We start from the raw sequence: 21,767 nt of genomic DNA, 5'->3' as shown, positions 1-21,767 counted from the left end.
CACATTTGAAAATACTGGACTGCAGGACAGGAACGTTCTCAACGTCAGTGAAGCACAGCCTGAAGTAGCTGTCCATACGGCTTGATATCAGATAGTTAGACCTCATCTCCTCAATACAGTTAAACATTAGCCACATAGAGCTCAGAGACAGGAATACATTAATAACTCAGGGCTTTCTGAGCAAACTTCTCACCAGATTCAAGACACTGATGTGACATGATTTATCTTTCACGGGGACCTTTGTGCTGAAGTACGATATGAAGGCTGCAGCCGTCTTTGTGCTGGGCTCGCCGGCACACAGAGCACATGCGAAGCCTCAATGTATGTGGACACTCAGAGAAACTTTAAGTAGATTGTTGCTAATGTGGAGCACGAATGCCCTCTGCTTGACTGCAGCATAAAAATGAGCTGTTTGTTTGTTTGTTTTTGTTTTCTTTTTGCGGCTGCGTAGCCATCTGAAATCCCCTTTTCCAGGAAAGATATTGACAAGTATCTGTGTGGAAAATTACTATGAAACATACCAGCAAGGAATCAGCAGTAGTAAAGTCCAACCTGTGTAAAGGAGCATTCAGCCTAATCTATGCTTGTAATCTGTGTTTCCTCTCCAAATCCACCCTGGACGGCAACTGTGACTGGCTACGTAATCAGCAGAGGTGCCAGTATCACAGATGCTGTCTCTCAACTAATTGCATGAAGGCACTGCAGTGAAGGAGCAGGTGCTTATTCTCTTTGTGAAGTCACTTTGGTGTGGTTTGCTTCCTCGCGTGTCCAGGAACTTCTGAACAAATGTTTTCGAAGATAATCTTCCCTTGGATTTGATTGCAATTTCAAGTACAATGGAGCAAGAAGTGAACACATAGGGTGGACAAGTAGGAAGTGTTAGAGACGACAAAAAAATGAGCACTCATCTAGCAAAATACTATTTTGTTTATTAGCAAAGCACAGTGAGAGCCAGCTGCTCTCTGGAATGTTGCTCAGACACAGTTACAGCAGCCAAATGTGATTAAATAACCAGAACAGCACTTCAATGCATTTTCACTCATTCTACAGCAGATAGTATCCAGTCTTAACCACCTCAGCAAATCACAGTCATTAAATTTACATGGTCAATAAATGATTATTGCACTATGTCTTTGGTTAACATAAGAATCCCTGCAAGATTTTACTGTCATTTATGAATCTGCGTTACACAAATATAAAAAAGCTCTGACAGGGACAGCACACAGCATGAAAGGCAGTACAAAAGTGGGCACTGCAGAAAAGAAGACAAATAGAAGAAAGCTGGAATTCTTCTGCATAAGCCAAAACTGTTTATTTGGAACAGAGGATCCACATGAAACCTTGCCACAGCTTATCCCCCACTACCCTCCATCACCCAAACGCCTGAAGACAAACTAGCGTACACATCTGGCTCTTGGCCATGTGCCCATGCCCACATTTTCAACAAGCAGTCTGGGGCTTGGTTCCCTCTGCCTGCTGTCAGCACCAGGCCCCTGAGTCATGTTGGTGACGTCCGCTAGCTCTCGCCTCTGGGACAGGGAAGTCACCATGTGCTCCAGCTTGGAGCGGATGGTGGAGTAGTGGTTCTGGCGCTCTTTGGTCAGCTTGCGGAAGCAGTCCTTTAAGGTGCCGTCAGGAGCTCCCTGGGTGGGCAAGATCTGCCTTGGAGACATAAATGAGGGACAGGTGGCCCCGGTTGGCCCTGTGCTTGTTGGTATGGTGGGGTGGGGGTGATGCGAGAGCTGCAGGTCAGTCTGGGTGTCGCTGTCCTTTATGGACCTGCCGGTCTGAGTGAAGGCGTGGCAGAAGACGGTGCTGGGGGTCACCGGCTCTTTCTCTGCTGGCTGGTCTGCAGGGAGACAGCGAGTGGTGCTACCAGCCAGGACCTCCTCCTCCTCCTCTATGGTGGACTCGGGCACCGGGTCGGTTTCACAGCAATCTGGAGCTGAGGGTTCACATGGGGGCTCGACAGCTACGGTTCGGGGCTTGCGGGCCGGGGTGCTGGTCAGAGACACCGGCCTCTCTCTGGCCAGGTGAGGGGAGGAGGCGACCATGTGTTTGAGGAGGAGAGTTTCATGGATGCCGCTGTTTCGGACACTGGGAGGGCCGCGAGTGTTTATAGGTTGAGACTGGGCGTAGAGGATGCGGAACTCCTCATCAAATTTCTCTGTTATCTGACCAGAGAGCTCGATCAGGTTGCTGCTGTTCAGTTTGCCATCAGTCCAGTTGAACCTGCACAGGAATGAGATTTAACAACATGCATGACTGACACAGCCGCTACTGTCACCAAAACACAACAAGAAAATGTATTACTTTCAATCAATTTCCACACTGCATAATATCCAGCTACAACATTTGACTATAGGGAAAATGTTTAGCAGGCTGTTACCTGTAGGAACCCGTGGCCACCTTGTTTCCATCAATCAACATGAACCTCTCATGAACTTTCCCAGTAATCCTGGCTCCTGATCTCATGTAATAAGTTGTACCTGTTATGGTTCGCACTCTCATTTCCTGTACAGATTTTTAAAAAGGACAGAAAGAACATGAGCGACAGATAAGTACAGAATCAAAGTCACAATCAAATCTTAAAAGGACGCATTTTTTATTTGATGCCATCTGAAGTTGCCATTGTGCACACAGAGCCACACCCAGCTGTACTGAACCAGCCACATACCCGAAGGTCATCCAGGGCAACGCTGACATTTCTGCACATCTTAAGGAAAGCGGGAGCACATGATTGGTCCAGCAGGATGTAGACAGGGACTCTGCGGTGGGAGCATGCCTCCTGAAGATCCTTAAAGATATCCAGGTCTGTCAGGGAGTCTGTAACTATGGCAATCACCTGCAGTGGAAAATTACAGAGGTAATATAATAGAATTCCTTTTAGGACTGCAGCCACGCTCTCCCACATGTAGCACATGACTGTGTTTTTATTATGATCAAATGCAAGGCCTTATTCAAACAGAGCTGCGAATCTCTGTCAGACACACTCCCAGTAATGTGTGTGCTGATGAGCTTTCTATTGACTGTGGTCTGTTACCATGGCAATCGGCAGTAACGCTTGGTCAGCAAACATGTTACTTTTATACAGGAGACAAGTAGGTGCACTGTTGGGCTGGCATCCATCTTCCCGAGCTTGGGATTGCACTGAGATTTCTCTTTCTGCAGGGAAGAATGGAATTTCACATGCTGCGGTAAAGGCTGTGTGTGGAGGATTAGACACGGATGTTTACAGATCTCAGATTTGTTGCCTCACACTGTGTGTTATCTACATGCAGCTTTGTCAGGAGTTCGTCACCTTATTAGAATGATACTGTGTGGGTGCTTATTTTTAGGAAAATGTGCGAAAATTAAATTTCACAGAAATACAGGACCAGGCTGTTCCTGTGAGCTGACCAGTGACGCTATAGACACAGTGTGTTGTTACAGTCTGCGGCGTCGTCGTGCAATAAATACAGTGAGCAGGGAGCGGCCCGACATCACAAAGGGACAGACGATCTGACGGTTAAACTCGGATGAGAAGATTCCTCTCAGGTTGCCAGCACACTGTGTATACACCGTCACATTTTAGCCGCGAAGCAGAGAGGAAATCCAGTGTTTAAATCTCTAATGAAAGAGGGAATGCAAACTTTCATGGAGGGGAGCAGAGCAAGTCGAGGCACATCTGGCACACAGGCCCCACACAGGCCCGAGGTGCCGCTGAGGCCGCACACTCCCTTCATGCTGCCGTGTTTTCTTTCAAAAAGAGAGAGGCTGGAGTGACAGCTCCCATCAGGAACGTCTCCATGAATATTCATGCCGGGTTTTTGTTTGCTCTATCCTTTTGGTCACTACTGTCTTTCTGATGAAGATTTCAAACGCCTGAACTTGTGAATTTCAGGCTGATCAAGGAAATTCCACAGGGACAATCTGGCATGTATTTTAAGGATGATACAAAGAAAATTTTCCCTCCAAAAACGGTTTATTAAGTGACTGTGTATACACACACACACACACACACACACACACACACACACTTTGCTATGTGGTGGGCATGGGGGGGGGTTATTTTATTCATTTTGCAAAAATATTAATCCTGTTTCAGGATGATACCACACACTAGCAATTAGGCCTAGAAAATACTAAATATATGAAGTATAGTATATTACAATAGAGTAGAAATACAATCACAGACGACAGCTGGGTATTATGATGTCTGTCCCTTCGGCAATATCAAAATAAGAAATAAATACTGACAATATGGAACCAGGGCCTGCAGGATAGGGTTGGGTTCTTTTTTTTTTCATGAAATAATGATCACTTTCCAAATGATACCTAATCATAAAGGGTAATTATATGTTAAACCAGTATGCAGCTGGGTTTTTAATAGTTCGTGCATACCTCTCTGGCACTTTTAATCATACGCCTCGCAGCCTCCTTGCAGCTATATATGCACTCCCCGTAGCTGGGCTGGAAGTGCGCCACGGCCCGTGTGACTCCCCGGTATGAGCCGGCGGTGAAGGCGGGCCAGCCCATCTCCAACAGCGGCGGCTCCACGTCAGAAACCTCGGGGAAATAGGTGACGGAAGAGCAGTCCACGGAGCTGCTGAGCGACTGCTCCAGCGCCTGGTCCTCGCCGTGCAGGGACACACACCGCAGGGGCACGGCGGCGCTCCGGATCCGCTGGATCTCCTCGTCCGACAGAAAGTTGGGCATCGTTTCTTTCTTGAGGAAGTCCAGAAAGTTGTCGAGCCCCCCTGACAGCAGCTCCTCCAGAGCTAGCCGGTGTCTCTCGTTGTACAACTCTTGCAGGTTCAGGTCGTCGGCCCCGGTGTGTTTTGAACCCAACCTCAGAGGTGACTCGTCCAGGAGCTGAGACAGTGCCATCGTTGATTCCCGCTTTCCCTCCAACGGATTCTACCGTACCACAGGTGACAGGTAACTTTTGACCTACAAGAAGCCAAATTCGTATTTTGGTTTTTCCCTCCGCTCCTGTCCCTCGTGGCTCCGTATTGGCTGCCGGACGGTTGTCAAACTGGGATGGCGTCTCCGGGCTCGCTGAGTCAGACTGTCAGTCTAATGTAAAGCCGGTCTCATTGGCTCATTTGGACGCAAACAAGCCTCCTGTACGTCCCTCTGCTCTGCCCTGATCCGGTTACACCGCAGAGAGCGGGGAGAGCAGGGAGCTCTCACTCTGACGCTTTTTCCTGCTACCAGGGACGGCGGGCTTCCTTGAGACCAGTACCCCCAGACTCAGCAACAGGGAAGTTCTCCTGAGGCTGTTTGCGGTCTCGAGGAGCAGCACTTTCCGCTGTTCGGTGTGAAACATCGCTCTAACGCTGGGCCACTCTGTCTGAATACACGAAGCTCATCAGTGGCCCTGTTTGTTTCCAGTCCAGTAAAAAGCAATGTTGTGTCATGACTGGCTGAGGTTTATATTATAAAATACTTAAAGGGTTGCGATGGCTGCAGGGCAAGCAAGCACACAGCATTTCAGTGTCCAGACGCATCGCAAAAACAATTTTATGGACGTGTTGCGGATTTTAACAGGGAATCAGACCGTCACGGGGATATTCAGCTATGCTAAGGTCACGTTGATATCGTATACCAGGAGAGGATCCAGCCATCAGTTCATCACCTCTGTCAACCAGTGCGCGGGGTGCACAAACTGGGGGTAACCATAGCAACAGCATCCACTCCTGGTGCGTTAAATTAAACTGACGATAAACTGGTAAATGGTCCATGATTTGAACACAGCCCACCCTGGTTTAACAGGTATACGACGACTAGTCCTGATCTATAAAAATCGAGGATTCAGCGCAATAAACTCCGCATCGCCTCCGCCTCCAAAAAGCCTGTCCGTCACCCTGTCACGTCACCTCGTGCATGATTGTAATTTTATTAGCTGGCTACACGCGGTGTGCTTTATACTCAGGTGTGTCGGCCCATTAAAAGGCCATTTGAGCTTGAGGAGCGCTGAATTTCCAGTGGATCTGGTGACACCTGTGATGACTGGTGGCCACTCATCTCGCGTGCATCGTGATGCTGTAACAGGCTGCAGAACCTCGAGCCTGAAGCTGCAGCATCTTGTCTTCCAGAAAACTCAGCGGAAGAAAATAAACCGTAAAACTGCAACCATAAACAAACCGGCGTGGTTTTTAATTTAGGGGATAATCAAGACACCTCTTGAGAGCCTCTAACCTGTATTCAGTACGGATAATATCCTGTGCACAGGCCTACTGGGCCGAAAAGGCATTCCTGCAATAAAGGAGATTGTGCCAACAGCACCAGAAGCATCAGGCAGACTCACTCCCCCAACCTCGCCCCCTGCCTATCCAACAGAATGTAAAAACACTGTAAAGTTATAAAGATGTTAACAATTAAAAAAAAAAAAAAAAAGCATTGCATTGAGCCATGAATGCTGCCCATCACTCCGTATCAGCATACCTATGCACTGAATGTAGTGCTGTAACAAGAAAACACACATAATGTCCCATCTGAGACAGATTTAAACCTTGTTCTACACCAGATCATGTCCAGCTCCTGTAGACCGGAACCACGGGCTGGTTTTTTGTTTTGCTATTGAGTGATTCATCTTCCTGATAGATAATCTTTGTTTTTCCTGACTGTATGCAGCCACAGCTACAGGCAACGTCTGAACCCACTGAGGACAAAGTGGGAGGGAAGAGCAAATCCATGTTTCCTAAATACTGGAGGCCTGCGGCATAGCCCTATGTTCATACTTTATGTTCAGCTATTGAGGCTGCTGTGTTTATCTTGTGTATGTTGTTCCCTAAAATCCACCTAGTTACATTACTAGAATAGTTCTAAGTAGATATATATTGCGTCCACAATACACAGTCGTTTTGGAGTTATTTAATGTTATTTCTGCACTATTTCTACAATGTTGCATGGCTCTTGTTGATGTGACTTGTTAGTATGTTCTCTTAATATTCTTCTTAAATATAGTAGCATCATTCTTTTACTATCACTTAATTATATTAGTCCCTTATTCTTAACATCTCTCTGTTTGTTTTGGACTTCTGCGCTTCTCTCAATGCGCTTTTACGCACAGAAAGCCAATGAGGTCATGAGGGTTACAGCCGTAAAGCCCCTATTCTACACAAGACCTAACATTGGTCATTTGACTCAAGGGAAATGTTTTATGTTTAGCTACAAAAATGGGCATGAACAACCAGGCTGCATACTGTGCATCTGCGTAAATTGGTGTACCACTATTACGCGTGTGCGTAAAAGTCTATTTTAAGCCGGTGGGCTAATAGGCCTGTGCTTTAAATGACAATTCCCACAACGATTAATATTCATAGTAGCCCATCAAGAGAGTTTTTTTTCCTAAAGACGGCAGCCATCTATTGAAAAAAACACGTGTGACCTAATTAAGAGGACCTTTTGGGTGATGAAGCTGACTGAAACGGCGGATCACTGAACTCCTGTCAAATCCCGAATTTACACAATACAATCCATCTGCTCAGCCTGCTCCGCGGCGCCATTGTAGCTATGTATAACCCAATCTGTTAGAGCACGCCTTACCCCTATAACGACATACCCAAATGTGCACTGGGCTCAGTATACGTACCTCCTCCTCCCCTTCTACACACACACACACACACACACACACACACACACACACACACACACACACACAAACACGCACACACATACACACATCCCCATCTCATCCCCGCCCCTCTCCAAAATTTTAGATGAAAGGGCTTTTGGATTTTGGATGACGCTCCGAATCACGTGTTCATAGGAAATACACTCGCTATAATTTTTTTGGAGCTGCCTCGTCCTGCACCGCCGACCATAGTTGTTTTGCCGTCTCCATACAGTGTGGCAGAGGGGTGGAAAGGTAATGTAATGTAATGTACCTTGCCGTGGTCACTGACGGGTTCACGCCAGTTCACCGGGTTCACTTGAGGAGAGCTCCCACCCCCTGCTCGCCTCCTCTTCTTCTCAAAACGCTACGATCGGAGCTAATCCAATATTATTCATTTATATATTAATGTCGGATTCCATTTTTCCCACCGACTGTTGAGGTAAGGACACATCTACTCTTCCAAAACGCGAATACCTCTCGTTATTGGCGAGGTGCGATCTCCAAAGTTGTTTACTGAAATTATGCCTCGCTATTGAATATTGAATTTTCATCTGGTGCTGTAGTCAAGGCAGTTTATATGAAGTCGCCAATGTATAAAATGGCGACAGTAGGTGGAGGAGGGGGTGGAGGATTTTTGGGAATATTCATAAGGTTATATAGAGTGCCAGATCGCCTTTGGCAAGTAGGCTCCGAGGCAGTGTGTTGCCCCACAGCCTTGTGATTGGAGTGAAACGGGTTAACTCGTCAGTTTGTTACAGTTACAACAACGGATCCTCCGTCTGGCTGAATGTGCGCTCCTTCTCGCGCTATACAGTGTGGCGTATCTGCTTATTTTATTGCACAACGCGCTGTATTTCCCCACCGTGCTGCGAGTGAGAGTGCTTTTAGTTGTGAAAGACTTCTGAACACAGTGCGATCGCAGGCTGATCGACTGGTATAAGAAGCCTCTGAGTCCATAGATGTTCAAACTGCACACTAAGTGTCAATTTTCATCTATTGATCGCTCACTCGCTACACATTTCTTCCTCTTGCCTGAGCCGAAAGGTAGGCCTGTATGTCTATGCACAGGACTCTTTTTCTTTCATTTCCTCCTCTTCCTCCTGCCAACATGTGCTGCTGCCCTACTCTCTCTCCCTCTCTCTCTCTCTCTCTCTCTCTCTCCGCACACACACATACACACACACACTCACACACATACACACATTGAAACATATACAGTACAGTAAGGAGAGCTGCTCATTTCAGGAGCTCACAGATATTTTGCAAACTGTGGATTATCAACGAGGCATTGTATTAAAAAATAGCAGCTCCCGTACGCTCACATTTTCTCTCTGTACATAAATATTGACCCAGCTTTGAATGCCATGTGTCCCCCTCTGCCTTTAGGGGAGGGACCTCTGTGCTGACTAATGTTGCCTCGGTGGATCATGTGTGGGTCCATAACACCAGAGACAACCCCATAATATTCAGCTAGACAGGCATGAATCACTGGAAATTTTTGGAATGTGTTTTAATTATTTAACCATGTAAGCTTGTTACATATAATGTAGGTCATGGAAATGACTGCGCAACACTTCAGCCGCCGAGGTTTTCCTGAGAGAGTAGGTGTTTGGACTATGGAGAGGGACTCCAAGCATGGAGTCCAGTCTCCAGCAGACGTTTCTGCACTCCGGTAGTTAATTTTCAGGCGTGTGTGATGACTGGCTAAACAAAGGTAAATGAGCTCTTGCTGTGCGGATCTGGCAGATTGGGTTCAGTTTGGCCCGGTGAGTTCAGTGTGTGTGGAGGTTTTCACTCCAGCAGGACGCTTACACTAGGGGAATGTCAATCCCCTTTGTGGATCCCTGGGAACGGTCTTCCATCTCCCTTCTCGGAACTGCTCTAATGAGGCCAGGCATATTGCCTTTCATCCCTCACTCCCTGCAATTAGGCACAGCTCATAGTTTTCGTTATGGCCACAGCAGAGTGTTTGCATAGGCAGACACAATGTAGTGGGCCAAGACTGCCCACTCCCCTCCGCAAAGCAGCGTCTCTGCTCATGCCACCCCTCATATACTGTACCTGGAAAACTGCACTTTTCAGGATTTGGTGTACTGTTTTCTAACAACACTCGCTGTAGATGTTATGTTTGTGTGTGTGCCTCCCACAGCTCAAAATGAATCCCCCTGCCAGAGAATACAGAGGAAGGTCATATGGTCATGATTTGCAGATTTAGCTGACATGGAGTGTATAACATTCCTTGAGTTCAGAGAAGAAAATCAACTATCTAATGCCAACCAGATCTATTTTCCAGCCGTTTTTACACAAACAAGCATTCACGATAGCGGCATACCTCATGATCCTCACAGAAAATTCTCCGAACCACAATGCAGAGTCCTATTTTTTCCACCAGAAAGGACGGCGTTCTATACAGGTTCACTTTTATTTGGGTCTTTCATCCTTTTTGGTATTGCTTTTGTCATCGGATCAATGGCGTATCGAAGCCCAGACCCCTCAAAAGCCTCACTAAAACAGCATGTTTGCACAGTTCCAGCCAAAAGAGACGCCCGTGCACCGACGGGGGGAAAAAACCTTGGGGCTAGTGGGGAAAGAGCCCCTGCCACTTTCTCTGTCCCATGCAAGAAAGGTTTGGTCAGCAGGAGCTGGCATTTGCCAGGCTTTGGCAGTTAGAGGAGGCTGTGATGTCAGCCATTTTAGGATGGACAGTACAATGTGCGGTACGCCGCCATCTTTCTTCCTTTTCTTCTTAAGTTGCCAAATGAATGCCTGTAGTCTTGGCTACAGAACTGAAGAAGTTATTCATCAAAAGTGATGTAAAAGGATGCATGACTCAGAATTTTTTTCTCTGTGCACCATGGTTTATTTGTCTGTCATTCATCTGGGCCACATATAGAAGGGTTCAGAGAACAATGTAAGATTTCAACAGTGAGCACTCACCCTAACACAAAACAGGACCACACAACAAAGATGCTCAGACGGGCAGAGTGCAGAAGGTATGTAGCGCGCGGCCACAGACTTCAGGCCTCTGCACTGATTTAGCAAGACGAGAAGACTGACAGGAGGTCATTGCAGCATGTGCAGCTGCAATATTTCTTTCATCAACCTCTGTCATAAAAATAAGAACAGTGGCGCTGGGACTTTAGTATCGCTACGGCGTGATTGAGAAAGAAAAGGCAAAGTTGTCGTTGCGGACCTCACCCAAAGTTATCTGAAAGAGACCTGAACCATGAATGGACTTTTCAAAGATGGCTGGCGGGGCGTGTGGATTAAGTTTGTCCTGCACCGGATGCAGTCCAGGGCATTCAGTGTTTGTGTCTGTGCGTGTTTTGAGGTTGGTGGGTGTGGGCGAGTGACTCCGCTGTGTGTGTGTGTGTGTGGCGTGGTGGGCAAGGGGAAGAGAGGGGTTGCCATGGCGATGTTAACACATGAGTGGCACCACCGACCGGTCTCCCAGTGGACGAGGCTGCAGTCATGGAGGTAAGGGGTGTGTGTGTGTGTGTGTGTGTGTGTGTGTGCGCGCACGTGCATGTGTGTGTGTGTGTGTGTGTGTGTGTGTGTGTGTGTGAGGAGGAGGAGGACGAGATGGCTGACAACACCTGCATCTCACACTCTAATTCAGATACTAATATGCACACAAACACACCCATGTAGAAAAAAAGAAGAGCCCGCAGTGGAGGCAGAGACGCTGGAGCCTCAGCATGTCTTCAGCTGGACGGGCGGCGAGGACTGCGTGGACTCATGTGCTGTATTAGCACTGTGCTAAGGACCCTGATGACTCTGAATTGTTTTTCAGCACACGTAACACTGGAGCACGACACTTATTCATGCTAGCAAGCATACAGTGTCATTCATGCACAAAGATGTCCCCCAAACTGAAACCTGTCCACCCCTACTGTCAATAAAAACCCCACATTAGTCCACGCTGGCAGCATGATGGACAGAAGAGACACCCAGACACGCAGGAAACAGAACAATCGCAATTCGACAGTCAGCCGTCTAAAGGCTCCCAGCGCTGGATCACGTTTCCCTTATAAATGAGGCGCCATTGTTCCCAATCTCTTCTCTGTGCAAGACAGTAATTGCTCTCTGTCTCTGGCTTATATTTGGGTGTCCAGCTGATCCACTCACATGACGTTAATCTATTTAATGGACATTTGGCAGAAAATGTTCCCGCTAAACAGATTTTTTGATCATTCAAATGTATCTGTCAGGAGTTCCCCCTCTCTGCCCCAACCCCCAGAGGACGCTGGGTCATTTTCTATGGCAGCTTTTTGAGGCAGACGCTCAAGACTGCCGCAGATTGCTGTCAAAGCAAATTAACGCAAAACAAATATTGTCATAGGTGAGAGAATTTATGCCTGTTTTTTTTTTCTTTTTTTTTTCTTTTTTTTGCAGCTTGTTCTGCGACTGTCGCGTCAAGAGACTCCTTGCCAGTTATTCAGTTCAAAGAGAAAGACAGAGCGGTACAGGTGCTAAATGTTGCGGAGGTGAGGAGGGAGTGTGCGTGTGTGTGAGGATGTGTGCCTGTGAGGTGTCAGCGGGGAGGAATATTGAAACAGCAGAGCCTGTCATCATCATCAGTCATCCTCTCACTTCACTCCCAAATGTCTGAGTTTTGTCTTCCTTTGTCCTTCTTCCTCCTCCAGCCTTCACATTCCCATTCATGTGACAGGCAGCGCAACAAAAACACCAATCTCTGTTTGTTAATGTCAACTGTAGGTGACCCAACAATCTGGGAGTGTCTGAATCAGTGGACTGTTTTGAATTAAATTTTAATGTTTAGCAACCACTTTGCAGCCTCGCCTCCCTTTCCGCTGGTAGCAGCTCGCTGTAGATTGGGCATGTTTTCCTTGTTGTAATATTGTAATTACTGCAGCAGTTTATGAGGTGATGAAAGGGAATACATGCTGCTTTCTTTCAAATTGTGTGCTGAAATTGGAGCGGCGCACTCAGCTGTTTGCCATGTAAAAGTATGGAGAGTACAATTAAATATTAATGAGATGTAAATATAATATTGTTATGGAAATGACAGTGTAAGAGCACATAAGGGAGGCCCTCCTGTAAATCTTAAAGCTGCTATTAAATCAGGCGGAACGCATAAACCCCATCAGAATTTAAACCTAGCCTAATCCCATTTGTTTTGAGACGCCTGTTTTTGAAAAGTTGAATGGTTCAAACGTGGTTTTAGTTCGGCGAACAAGGCCCCTCTGCTTACGCTGAGCGTGGGTGTTCAGGAAGCACGTCTGAGAGCTCTGCCACTTTCCCTCACTTCAGATACGAGTCTGCCGGTCCGCTGAGATGAAAAGAGTTTCCTCCCCCTGTGCCACAGAGCCAGTGCCAGTGCGAGGACATACGACACACTGGGGACAGTATCGTCTGAGTGTTGTCTACCTTGCCGCTGAAACACAAGGCCTGGCTTTTCAGAGGGAACCATTCAATGGCTCCCTGTCTGGGAAGCCCTTGTCTTGTGTCTGATCGCACGTCTCACTCGCCAGATAAAGCAGCCCATTCTTTTGATAGGTGACCTGATTCTTTATGTAACCTTTCTCAACTTTTGGCTTGTCTTGGGTTTTCTCATGCAGGAAGTTGAGTGTTTGTCTGGGGAGGGGAATGTCTGTACTAGGCCAGCGTCTGTCTCGTCACAGACCGGCGTCCCTTCTCAGGGCTGCTACACCGGTCACAGCTCGCCACCGCCGAGACCAGTTCACCTTCTCCATCCCTTTATTTTCTGCAGCACCCTGCCGTACAGTGTGCTGTCTGTGGGACAAACAGAATGAATCACTTAAGCACAGCTAACACTGAGCCAACGCCGATTTTTCACAAACTTCTATAGCATAGCGACATCCCTCACACAGATGTTTCAGATGTGCATGACTACATCGCTCTGTAGCGTGAAAGCTGACTTCTAAATCCTTCATTCAGTGGAACAAACTCAATGAGTGCCGTGTCCTCACCAGGGGTTAATCGAGTGTGCCGTCAGAGGATATCATGACCTCTCTGGCGGCAAAACATACAGCACATGCCCGCGTCTGGATGCAGTGAACCGGGATTACTGCATAAGATGCTGGTGACCTAGTTTTTTCGTTGTTTGTTTGTTTTGTTTTGTTTTAGGTTTTTGTTTTTTTCCTGTCAGAAAGCAGTAGCCATCAGTAGGAATGAAAAAGAGTTAGATGCAAGGAGGACGTCACAGCAGTCTGTCTGGGATCAGTGTGTGCTGTTGGGCAGTCATTTGAGGGTTTTAATTCTGGAACAGGTTCATCTTTTATTTACCATCCAGCCGGCCATGGTGAACATGCACGTGGATGCAGTAAAATGAAAGTCTGTGAAAGTGCTTTACACTGTGTCCAAACACAGTGTGACAAAAAAAAAAAATCTCTCCAAAGTATGTGAAATTGTTTTCTGCCTAACCAACAAAAAGCAGTACAAGATGTTGAGGCATGCTGGATTTCAACAGAAAGCAGGTTTTGGGTGGGACGGTGGCTGAATTTGTGCAGCTGATGTTATTCCCAGAACGATAAGCTTACAGGAGAAGGTAAAACCTGAGTGATATGGATAGATGATAATAGGATGAGAGTAGTTTTCAGCGGCATATCACACATCAACACTTCTCCAGTCTCAGAGAGGAAAATGAGAGAGATTTACTGAGGGTGTGTGTGTGTGTGTGTGTGTGTGTGTGTGTGTGTGTGTGTGTGTGTGTGTGTGTGTGTGCGTGTGTGTGTGTGTGTGTGTGTGTGTCAAAAGTTCATGCATCGGGCAGAGGGAGAAGAGCTACGTCTCCACTTTGATATTTTTTTGTTTCATATATTACATATTTTAGACTTTACAGTGTTAAAATAACTATCCAGATCCAGATGTATATTTCACAAAGCACTGGCTCGACTGTATCCATTGTCTTGTCCTACAAACTTTGTTAAATATTTGTGGCTTTTTCAGAGAACAGACGCATGTTTGTCTCTTCACAATGCAGAGAAGAACAAGGAGAAATGTATAAGAGTGCAACGACAATCCGTATCCATCCTTATGGTGAAAGTATTACAGGGAGGGAAAGGCTGTGGATGTGGTTTGCTAATGGCTTTGTGCAGCCAGTGATCTGTGTATTGTTTTTGTATGCATGCATGCAACGCCATGCTGCTTGTTGAGCACATTTGGAATGAGATGGTTTGAGCCTGCAGCTTGTAAATGGCTTCAGATGTGTTTGTAATAACCTTCTCAGACCTTAAGAGAATGTTTCAGGTCCGTAGCAGTACTGCTGTTGGCTGACTGCTGGGACACGCACACGCACACACACACACACGCACACACACACACGCACACACACACACACACACACACACACACACACACACACACAGAGTCACCTGATTCCCCCTCTTGACACTACATTATGTTTGGAAGGTACACTGTAACGTCCAATGTAAAACATATGGCTCACATCCAAGTGTAGCAGTAAAATGCTCACTCTCACCAGCAAAGTCATTTAACCTTCATGTGTCTGCTTTACAATATTCATCTAAAGAGGAACAACACAGCACAACCCAGAGCATCTGGCAAATTTTGAACATATTAAATAAAAAAAAAAACACAGTGTCGAGAATTATACATACACATATAAGACAAATTTACCATATATATATATATATATTTGCAGACAACACAGACCTGTGTGCATATTTTTGCATATTTGCAGTTGCTGCAGACAATGTGAAACAGCTGGTTAGGTTAGATACTAGATACCGGCACTATCAATTCAGAGTGGTGAAGTGCATCCCACTCAATAGAAGCAAAATCCCCAAGGTAATTTGTGGATGATATTTATTTACTGATATTAACTCTTTCCTGGAGGGAGGATTGTGGCATCTGGCAACAAAGATCCTAAGACTGATTCAAAGACAGCTCATCACATTTACAAGATATTAACTTCAGCTTTAGTGCGGCTGGCACCAGCCAACCGGCATTTTTATTACATGTTTGGTTAATATCATCAAGCTTTACTAAAAATAATTCTGTGGACACATGCCATCAATAATTAGAGGAGCCAAACCTATGGCAACAGTGAAGAAAAACAACAAATATCCCTGAGATTAGACTGTCATTTCTGGCTCTGTCGATTTTCATGCTCTTTTTTCTGAATTCATAAAAAGTGACAGCAAGACAGAAGTCTGTAAATCCAAGTAAATAACCAGAACACTGACAGGCTGCATTGAATGAAGGAGTGTGTGTGTGGTGCCCTAAAGTCTTTTCATTATTGAAAAGCCTTTTTCTTTGTAGATTTCTTTAAAATATTTGATGTTCAGTATTTTTCAATATTTATGAAATCAGCCTAATGTAATTTTAAAACGGTCACAATAATTTTGTTCATGAACGCTGATGCAATTTTTTAAAATAATGTGTCTATTGTTGAGATTCACTTTACGTCTTTCGGTACAATAATTCATGTAACCTTCATTTTTGATTATGAGCATAATGCAAAGGGCTTTTTTAAAGAGAGAAGCCCTAGACTCTCACTTTAGTGTTGTAATTGCTGATAAATACCACCTACACTGTATTTCCACCTACACTTATTACCCTGTGTAGGTCTGCTAGCTTCCTCTACATCCTGCTTTCTCTGATATGTGATGTATAAACATGTCATGTGCTTTTAAAAGCATAGACTATATATCTACTATCCATATATGACAGGTTTTTATCATTTTGACGATGATCAGGTATCATAATTTCTTTTCCTGTAATTACTAAATTAAAGATGGGCTGAAAGACTCACGTGTCTTTTTTTGTGCTCTTTTCTCACAGGTTCCTTGGGAGCTGTTAAAATTGTCCGTGTGACAGGAGTCCTGACGTGGAAGAAGGCATGAAGCAACACTGTGATATCATAGTGGCTGGTCCATGACACTAAACTCCATTCAACCCTCTCCACTCTCCACCCGCCCTCTGTTTTCATCATACTGGACAAGTAATCACTCACTCTCCCATCTACACGAAGCTGCACAATGGCCAGCAAGAGGAAATCCACTGTACCCTGCATGATACCATCCAAATCCAAACATGTGCGTGAGGAAATCATACTGGGCTCACTACCAGAACTCCTACCAACAATCCCAGAAGATAGCATACTCAGTATCTCTGGAGAAGAGTCTGGCCACTTCTCTCACAGCTCCTCCAAATCCGAAAGTGGCATGGAGATGCAGAAAGGAGGTACATACAGCTGTCCAAAGTGCCGTTTTGAGTCCAGAGATCTAAACTACTTTTTGGATCACATGCACAACTGCCACTTAGACTTCAGGGCCCAGCCCACCTTCTACTGCCTGAACTGTGGGGTGTCAGTCGTCCGCTTTGAGGCTCTGGCTCTGCATAATGCTAACGCCCACCCTAAGATAATGGAGGGCTTGGTCACTGCCTCCCTAACTGTTAACAAGAGAGATGGAGTAACAACGGTAGAGCAAAGCCTCTTCACGGACAGCGGAGAGGACTACAGAGAATCTGCAATCTCCCTCACCAAAACACCCATTGCAAAGATGATGAAAGCCAAGGGGGAGCACAAAAAGATTGTGGTTTCACACACCGTGGAGGTACGGAAGATAGACACTGGAAAGGATGTAGACCCCAGCATGCTGACAAATGTGCCTGAACTCCAAAACGGGGCTCTCAGTGTTTCTGCCGCCCCAGCTATGCCGAGGACCACTGTCACTCATGTGATTACGACGACAGTGTCCAACCAAGTCTTTCACCAGCACACTCCCTCCCTTTACTCTCCCCCTTTGTCTGATTCCAATAAAGACCTTCCAAAGGTGATGATCCCTCTCAGCAGCATCCCCACCTACGATGCAGCCATGGACACCAGCAGCTTTCTCAAGACATCTTTTGGCAAGTTCCCCTACCCGACCAAAGCCGAACTCTGCTACCTAACGGTGGTCTCAGAGTTCCCTGAAGAGCAGATCAAACTGTGGTTTACTGCCCAAAGGCTCAAGCAGGGCATAAGCTGGTCTCCTGAAGAGATCGAAGAGGCCAGGAGGAAGATGTTCAACACTGTGTTCCAGGGTGGAGCACCTCAGAAGCAACCTGCTACACAAGGGCACGTCAATCACATTGTAACCCACCACACTGTCACTGCCCATCCAGGCTCAAAAGGACCAAACTTACAGATGGCCAAAGTTCCCTATGGTAGTATAAAAACCAGGCCTGTTGGAGTCATGGCCACACAGGCAAGCATGTCAACCAACCCACATGTCACTAGGGTCTCGTATTCTACTCCAATTGTCCCCCCAAAGTTTCCACCCACAGTCAGAACAACAAAGGTACTGACCAAGAATACTCAGCCCACTGTGGAGGCAGACAAGAGCAATGGCCTCAGCCTGGACATGGCTGGAAGCAGCGGTTGTGTCAGTAGCACCAGCAGCAGTCGAAGCAGCAGTAGCAGCAGTAGTTGCAGTAGTAGCAGCAGCATCAGCAGCTATTCCAGCAGTAGTAATGGTGGTGAGACTGTCACCAGGAAACTGGTGCATAACAGCAGCCCGACCAACAGCATTGCCACTTGCTCCACCAACATTAGCAATAATGATGAGCACTGTGTTGCTGACACCAACGGCAAACCAAATGTCAAAAGCAACAGTTTACCAATTGGATTGGAAGGTTCTAACAGTACCAAGAGTCAAGTGATCATTGATAACACCAGCAAATCCAACATCACCTGTAACAATCATAACAGTGGCATCATCAGTCCACAAGAGCAGGCCCACGCCACAAAGCCTGAGGATGAGCGCGACAACACCCACAAGACCAACAGCAGTATTAGCAATGAGTATCCTAGTACTACATGTAATGACAGCGTCCCTAACCTGAACCATGCCAGCAAATCCCCAACTGAAAGCACCAGCACTACTGTCATTACAAAAAGCAGCTCATCCATTTTAGATGAGGATAAAGGCAACAAGGACTTTCCTATAAAAGGCATGTCAATCTTACAGCAACTCATCAAGGAGGAGGACCCGTTTGCCAGGGATAGATGCTACCCAGAGCTGAAAGTTGACCCTATCAAGATCAGCTTCAAGAGGCTGAAGATGAATGAGACAGAGACTACATCTGAGAGAGTACATCAAGAACATAAGTCTGAGATAACTGAGGTGTCTGCTTCTCAGCCGTCTTTCTCACCCCCCTGGGGCAACAAGACCCCCCAGCAGCTGCACATCCTCCGACAGGTTTTTTCCAACACCCGCTGGCCCAGCAGTCAACAGTACGAGGACTTAAGCGTCCAGACAGGCCTTCCCAAGTCAGAGGTGGTGCGCTGGTTCAGTGACAGCCGGTACAGCCACAAGAATGGACAGCTGAAGTGGCTGGAGACCTATCAACAACCTCCTGCAGACTCAGAGGAAGCAAAGGGCCACGGAGGCGCTGAAGCCGAGTCATCAAAGAACTCTCCACTGGCCAAAAAGAAACCTGTTGAGCAAGATATGAACAAGCACCTTGAAGGAGAAGCGGGACTGAACTCAGGGCAGCGGGTTGTATGGCAGGATTCATACTCACCGCTGCTGGGTCTGATGGGGTCTGAGGAGAGCGGCGAGCAAGGCCAAGCTGAGGAGTCAGCACAGCCGGGAGTCCTGCAGGATCCCTGGTCAGAGAGAGCAGAGGACCACCAGCAGCCAGTGGCCAGTCAGTCACTCATTGAACAACAGACTGATGCCAATCAGGCCAGGTACGTCTGTCATAATGCTCCAATTACAAAGTGTGATAAAAGCTCCGAAAGTAAGATACACCTCTCATTCACAGCACCTCGTGATATTTTACAAGCTTAGTGCTACTTATCAATCAAGAAAGCAAAAAACAATGGAAGCCAGGTGGAGTGATGAAAGCCTGACAGCTTGCTGTTTGTTGTCGTTGCTGCGTGATGTACAGTAAAAAGGAGGCAGGAGAAGTGAGTACAGGTACTCATGCTGAGTGGCTTATTCAGGCAATCAAAGGTCTGTGTTTAAGAAGCTATTTTTAGATAAGGAGGAGTCTGGGCCTTTGAATTATAGATTGAGAGCGCATGCTAATATACGTGAATAAATCATGACAATTGTCTTTGGTGAGGTGGATTTCCAAGAGGCAAGTTAACCCGTACACAGACATCATTTTACAATGCTCCCTCCCAAAACCTCACTCGTACATCAGTAATGCAGGACAACAGAAACTTTCAAATCACGTCCTCACGGTTTGTGCATGTTGTGTTTGCCTCTTCGTGTTTGTCCGTGCGTGTGTGTCACTGGTAGGGATCGCCTGAGGATGGAGCTGCTGGAGGTGTGATGAGGCAGGCCCAGTGTCGCCAGAGGAACATCATGTTTAAAGGCTGGCTTGCTTCCCTGGCCGTGGTCTAAAAAAGAGTGTTCATAATGACAGCAGATGTGATTGTAGCTGGACCGTTGGACTCTGACTGTAACTGTGAATACCCCCCACCCCTCCTCCTCCGCCTCCTCCTCTTCCATCTGCCATCACTTCCTGCCATCGTCAAAAGAAAGAACTTCTCACCTTTGAGTCCTGTGATGTTTAAGCCTTTCATGCTTCTTTGTGGTTGTGTGGGGAGGGTGCACAATGAGGTCAGTACGAGGGATCAAAGAAAAGAAAGAGAAAAGACGCACACTGACTGGAAAACTGACTTGAATGAGTGAAGATAGGATAGGATAGGGCTGAGAGATATTGTTTTTGGGTCAGAGGGAGAAATATATATATATGATTGAAACTGCACTATAAAAGAGGGTTTGTACTGACTGGACAAACAAAAGATGTGTCAAGGAAATGTTATTGTTGGCTTTGTGATATTTTTTACTTTTTTAGCAACCAGTACTTCAGCACTGCCTTGAATTTTACTTTTTCCGTTATTTGGTTTTTCAATTCTATTTACTCTTCTATAGTCACTGTAAGTCCAGATGCAATCAAACATGGTTTATTTAGATGTTAATGAAATGTTGGTGATCACTTTGCAGTTCAGCTACACGCAAGAGACTATATACAATGCACTAATGAAGACAGCAATGCTAAAAATCACACTGCCCCACAGTAAAGGTATTGACAGCTCCGTCAAGATCAATACACTACACTGCCCTGCAAACTGAACAGAGAGAAGCCTGTCACGCTAACGTTGCCTTACTCAGCTCTGTCCATGTGTTTATATGACCTGTCTGTCCATCACCTTGCTTTCCAGCTACTGTGCTGTCCTGAAAAAAGAAAAAGAAAAAAAAAAAAAACATGCCAGTGCATCGATGGTCACTGTTCATCTATATCTGTGAAAAAATCTTGTGCTGCTTTCTGTACACTTGGAGATGTTTAACTTTAAGCTGTAATTGTATCAAATATTGTTACTGGCAAAATGTTGTTTAAAGCAAAATTATCAATTTGATCCCTAGACACTGACAGAGTGAGATATTGTGCTAGCTAGAGAGCCAAATGAGGAGATCTTTGCTCTCCTCTGAATTTTCTTGTGTTTATATAAACATACAGTCACTACATGAATCCTATTAAGCTGCATCTTTGTCAAGCTGCTAATAGCTAAGAACGGTGCTATACCATCCAAAGTGAAATTGGAGGTTGATCTCCTACCAGCAGTGTATGCACTTGTGTCGAATGTTACAAATTTATTTTGGTTTGAGATAAATGGAATCTGGACTTACGGTGTTATGATCACTTAAAAAACTTTTATGAAATAGTCTGATCATAAAGCACTGTTGTATCATCCTTTCTACACTTCTGAATCTTTACAGAATAAACTGAATACTCACCAAGCAGCAATGTCTCATTATTTGCTCAGCACCTTGTACCAGGAGTGAATATTAAACCACGGATGCTAGTCAAATTATTCAGTGTGATGAATGTGTAACAGGTAATGCAGAGGGACTGGAGAAATGCATGCAGCGTCACCTGCTGGCGAGCAGCTGACAATGCAGTTTGCGCTGAGCTGAATTATGGAGGAATATTTTTTTGTCTGTTTCCATGGCAGGCAATCACTGCAGAACAACCCAGTTATTTTGTCTGCAAGGTGTACTGTGAGGCATTTAAGTCTTAGGTTTGTTTGCAGATGGTGACCAGAGCTTCTCCATTTAATGAAGAATGTGCGCTGTGGGCAAAGAAAGGGGCACAGGCCTGCCAGATGTTCCCAGAAAAATAAAATCCTTATTGAGAAGAGCACGAGGAACAGTTT

General features: G+C 45.9%; 2 protein-coding genes across 4 annotated transcripts; one reads left to right on the top strand and one right to left on the bottom strand.

Moving 5' to 3' along the window:
- Nucleotides 1-964: 964 nt before the first annotated feature.
- fam83d (family with sequence similarity 83 member D) lies at nt 965-5,074 on the bottom strand. Its single transcript, XM_076752176.1, has 4 exons — nt 4,384-5,074; nt 2,678-2,845; nt 2,390-2,514; nt 965-2,232 (listed from the first exon to the last, which is right to left on the bottom strand). Exons 1-4 carry the CDS (start codon nt 4,867-4,869, stop codon nt 1,395-1,397), a joined length of 1,617 nt encoding a protein of 538 aa, XP_076608291.1. The 5' UTR covers nt 4,870-5,074; the 3' UTR covers nt 965-1,394.
- A 2,600-nt stretch (nt 5,075-7,674) lies between these two features.
- Nucleotides 7,675-21,354, top strand: zhx3a (zinc fingers and homeoboxes 3a). Of its 3 annotated transcripts, none has more exons than XM_076752153.1 (3): nt 7,675-7,855; nt 16,394-19,289; nt 19,846-21,354. In XM_076752153.1, the coding sequence occupies exons 2-3, from the start codon at nt 16,591-16,593 to the stop codon at nt 19,877-19,879; spliced, it is 2,733 nt and encodes a 910-aa protein (XP_076608268.1). In that variant the 5' UTR covers nt 7,675-7,855; nt 16,394-16,590; the 3' UTR covers nt 19,880-21,354. The 3 variants fall into 3 exon arrangements, with proteins under 3 accessions (XP_076608268.1, XP_076608261.1, XP_076608278.1); XM_076752146.1 differs by having other exon boundaries at nt 7,675-8,042; XM_076752163.1 differs by lacking the exon at nt 7,675-7,855 and adding an exon at nt 8,084-8,647.
- Nucleotides 21,355-21,767: the final 413 nt, after the last annotated feature.

Source organism: Chaetodon auriga, chromosome 2 (genome assembly GCF_051107435.1).
Source record: "Chaetodon auriga isolate fChaAug3 chromosome 2, fChaAug3.hap1, whole genome shotgun sequence".
NCBI classification, from domain to species: domain Eukaryota; kingdom Metazoa; phylum Chordata; class Actinopteri; order Chaetodontiformes; family Chaetodontidae; genus Chaetodon; species Chaetodon auriga.
This window is presented reverse-complemented; position numbering and strand designations above follow the sequence as displayed.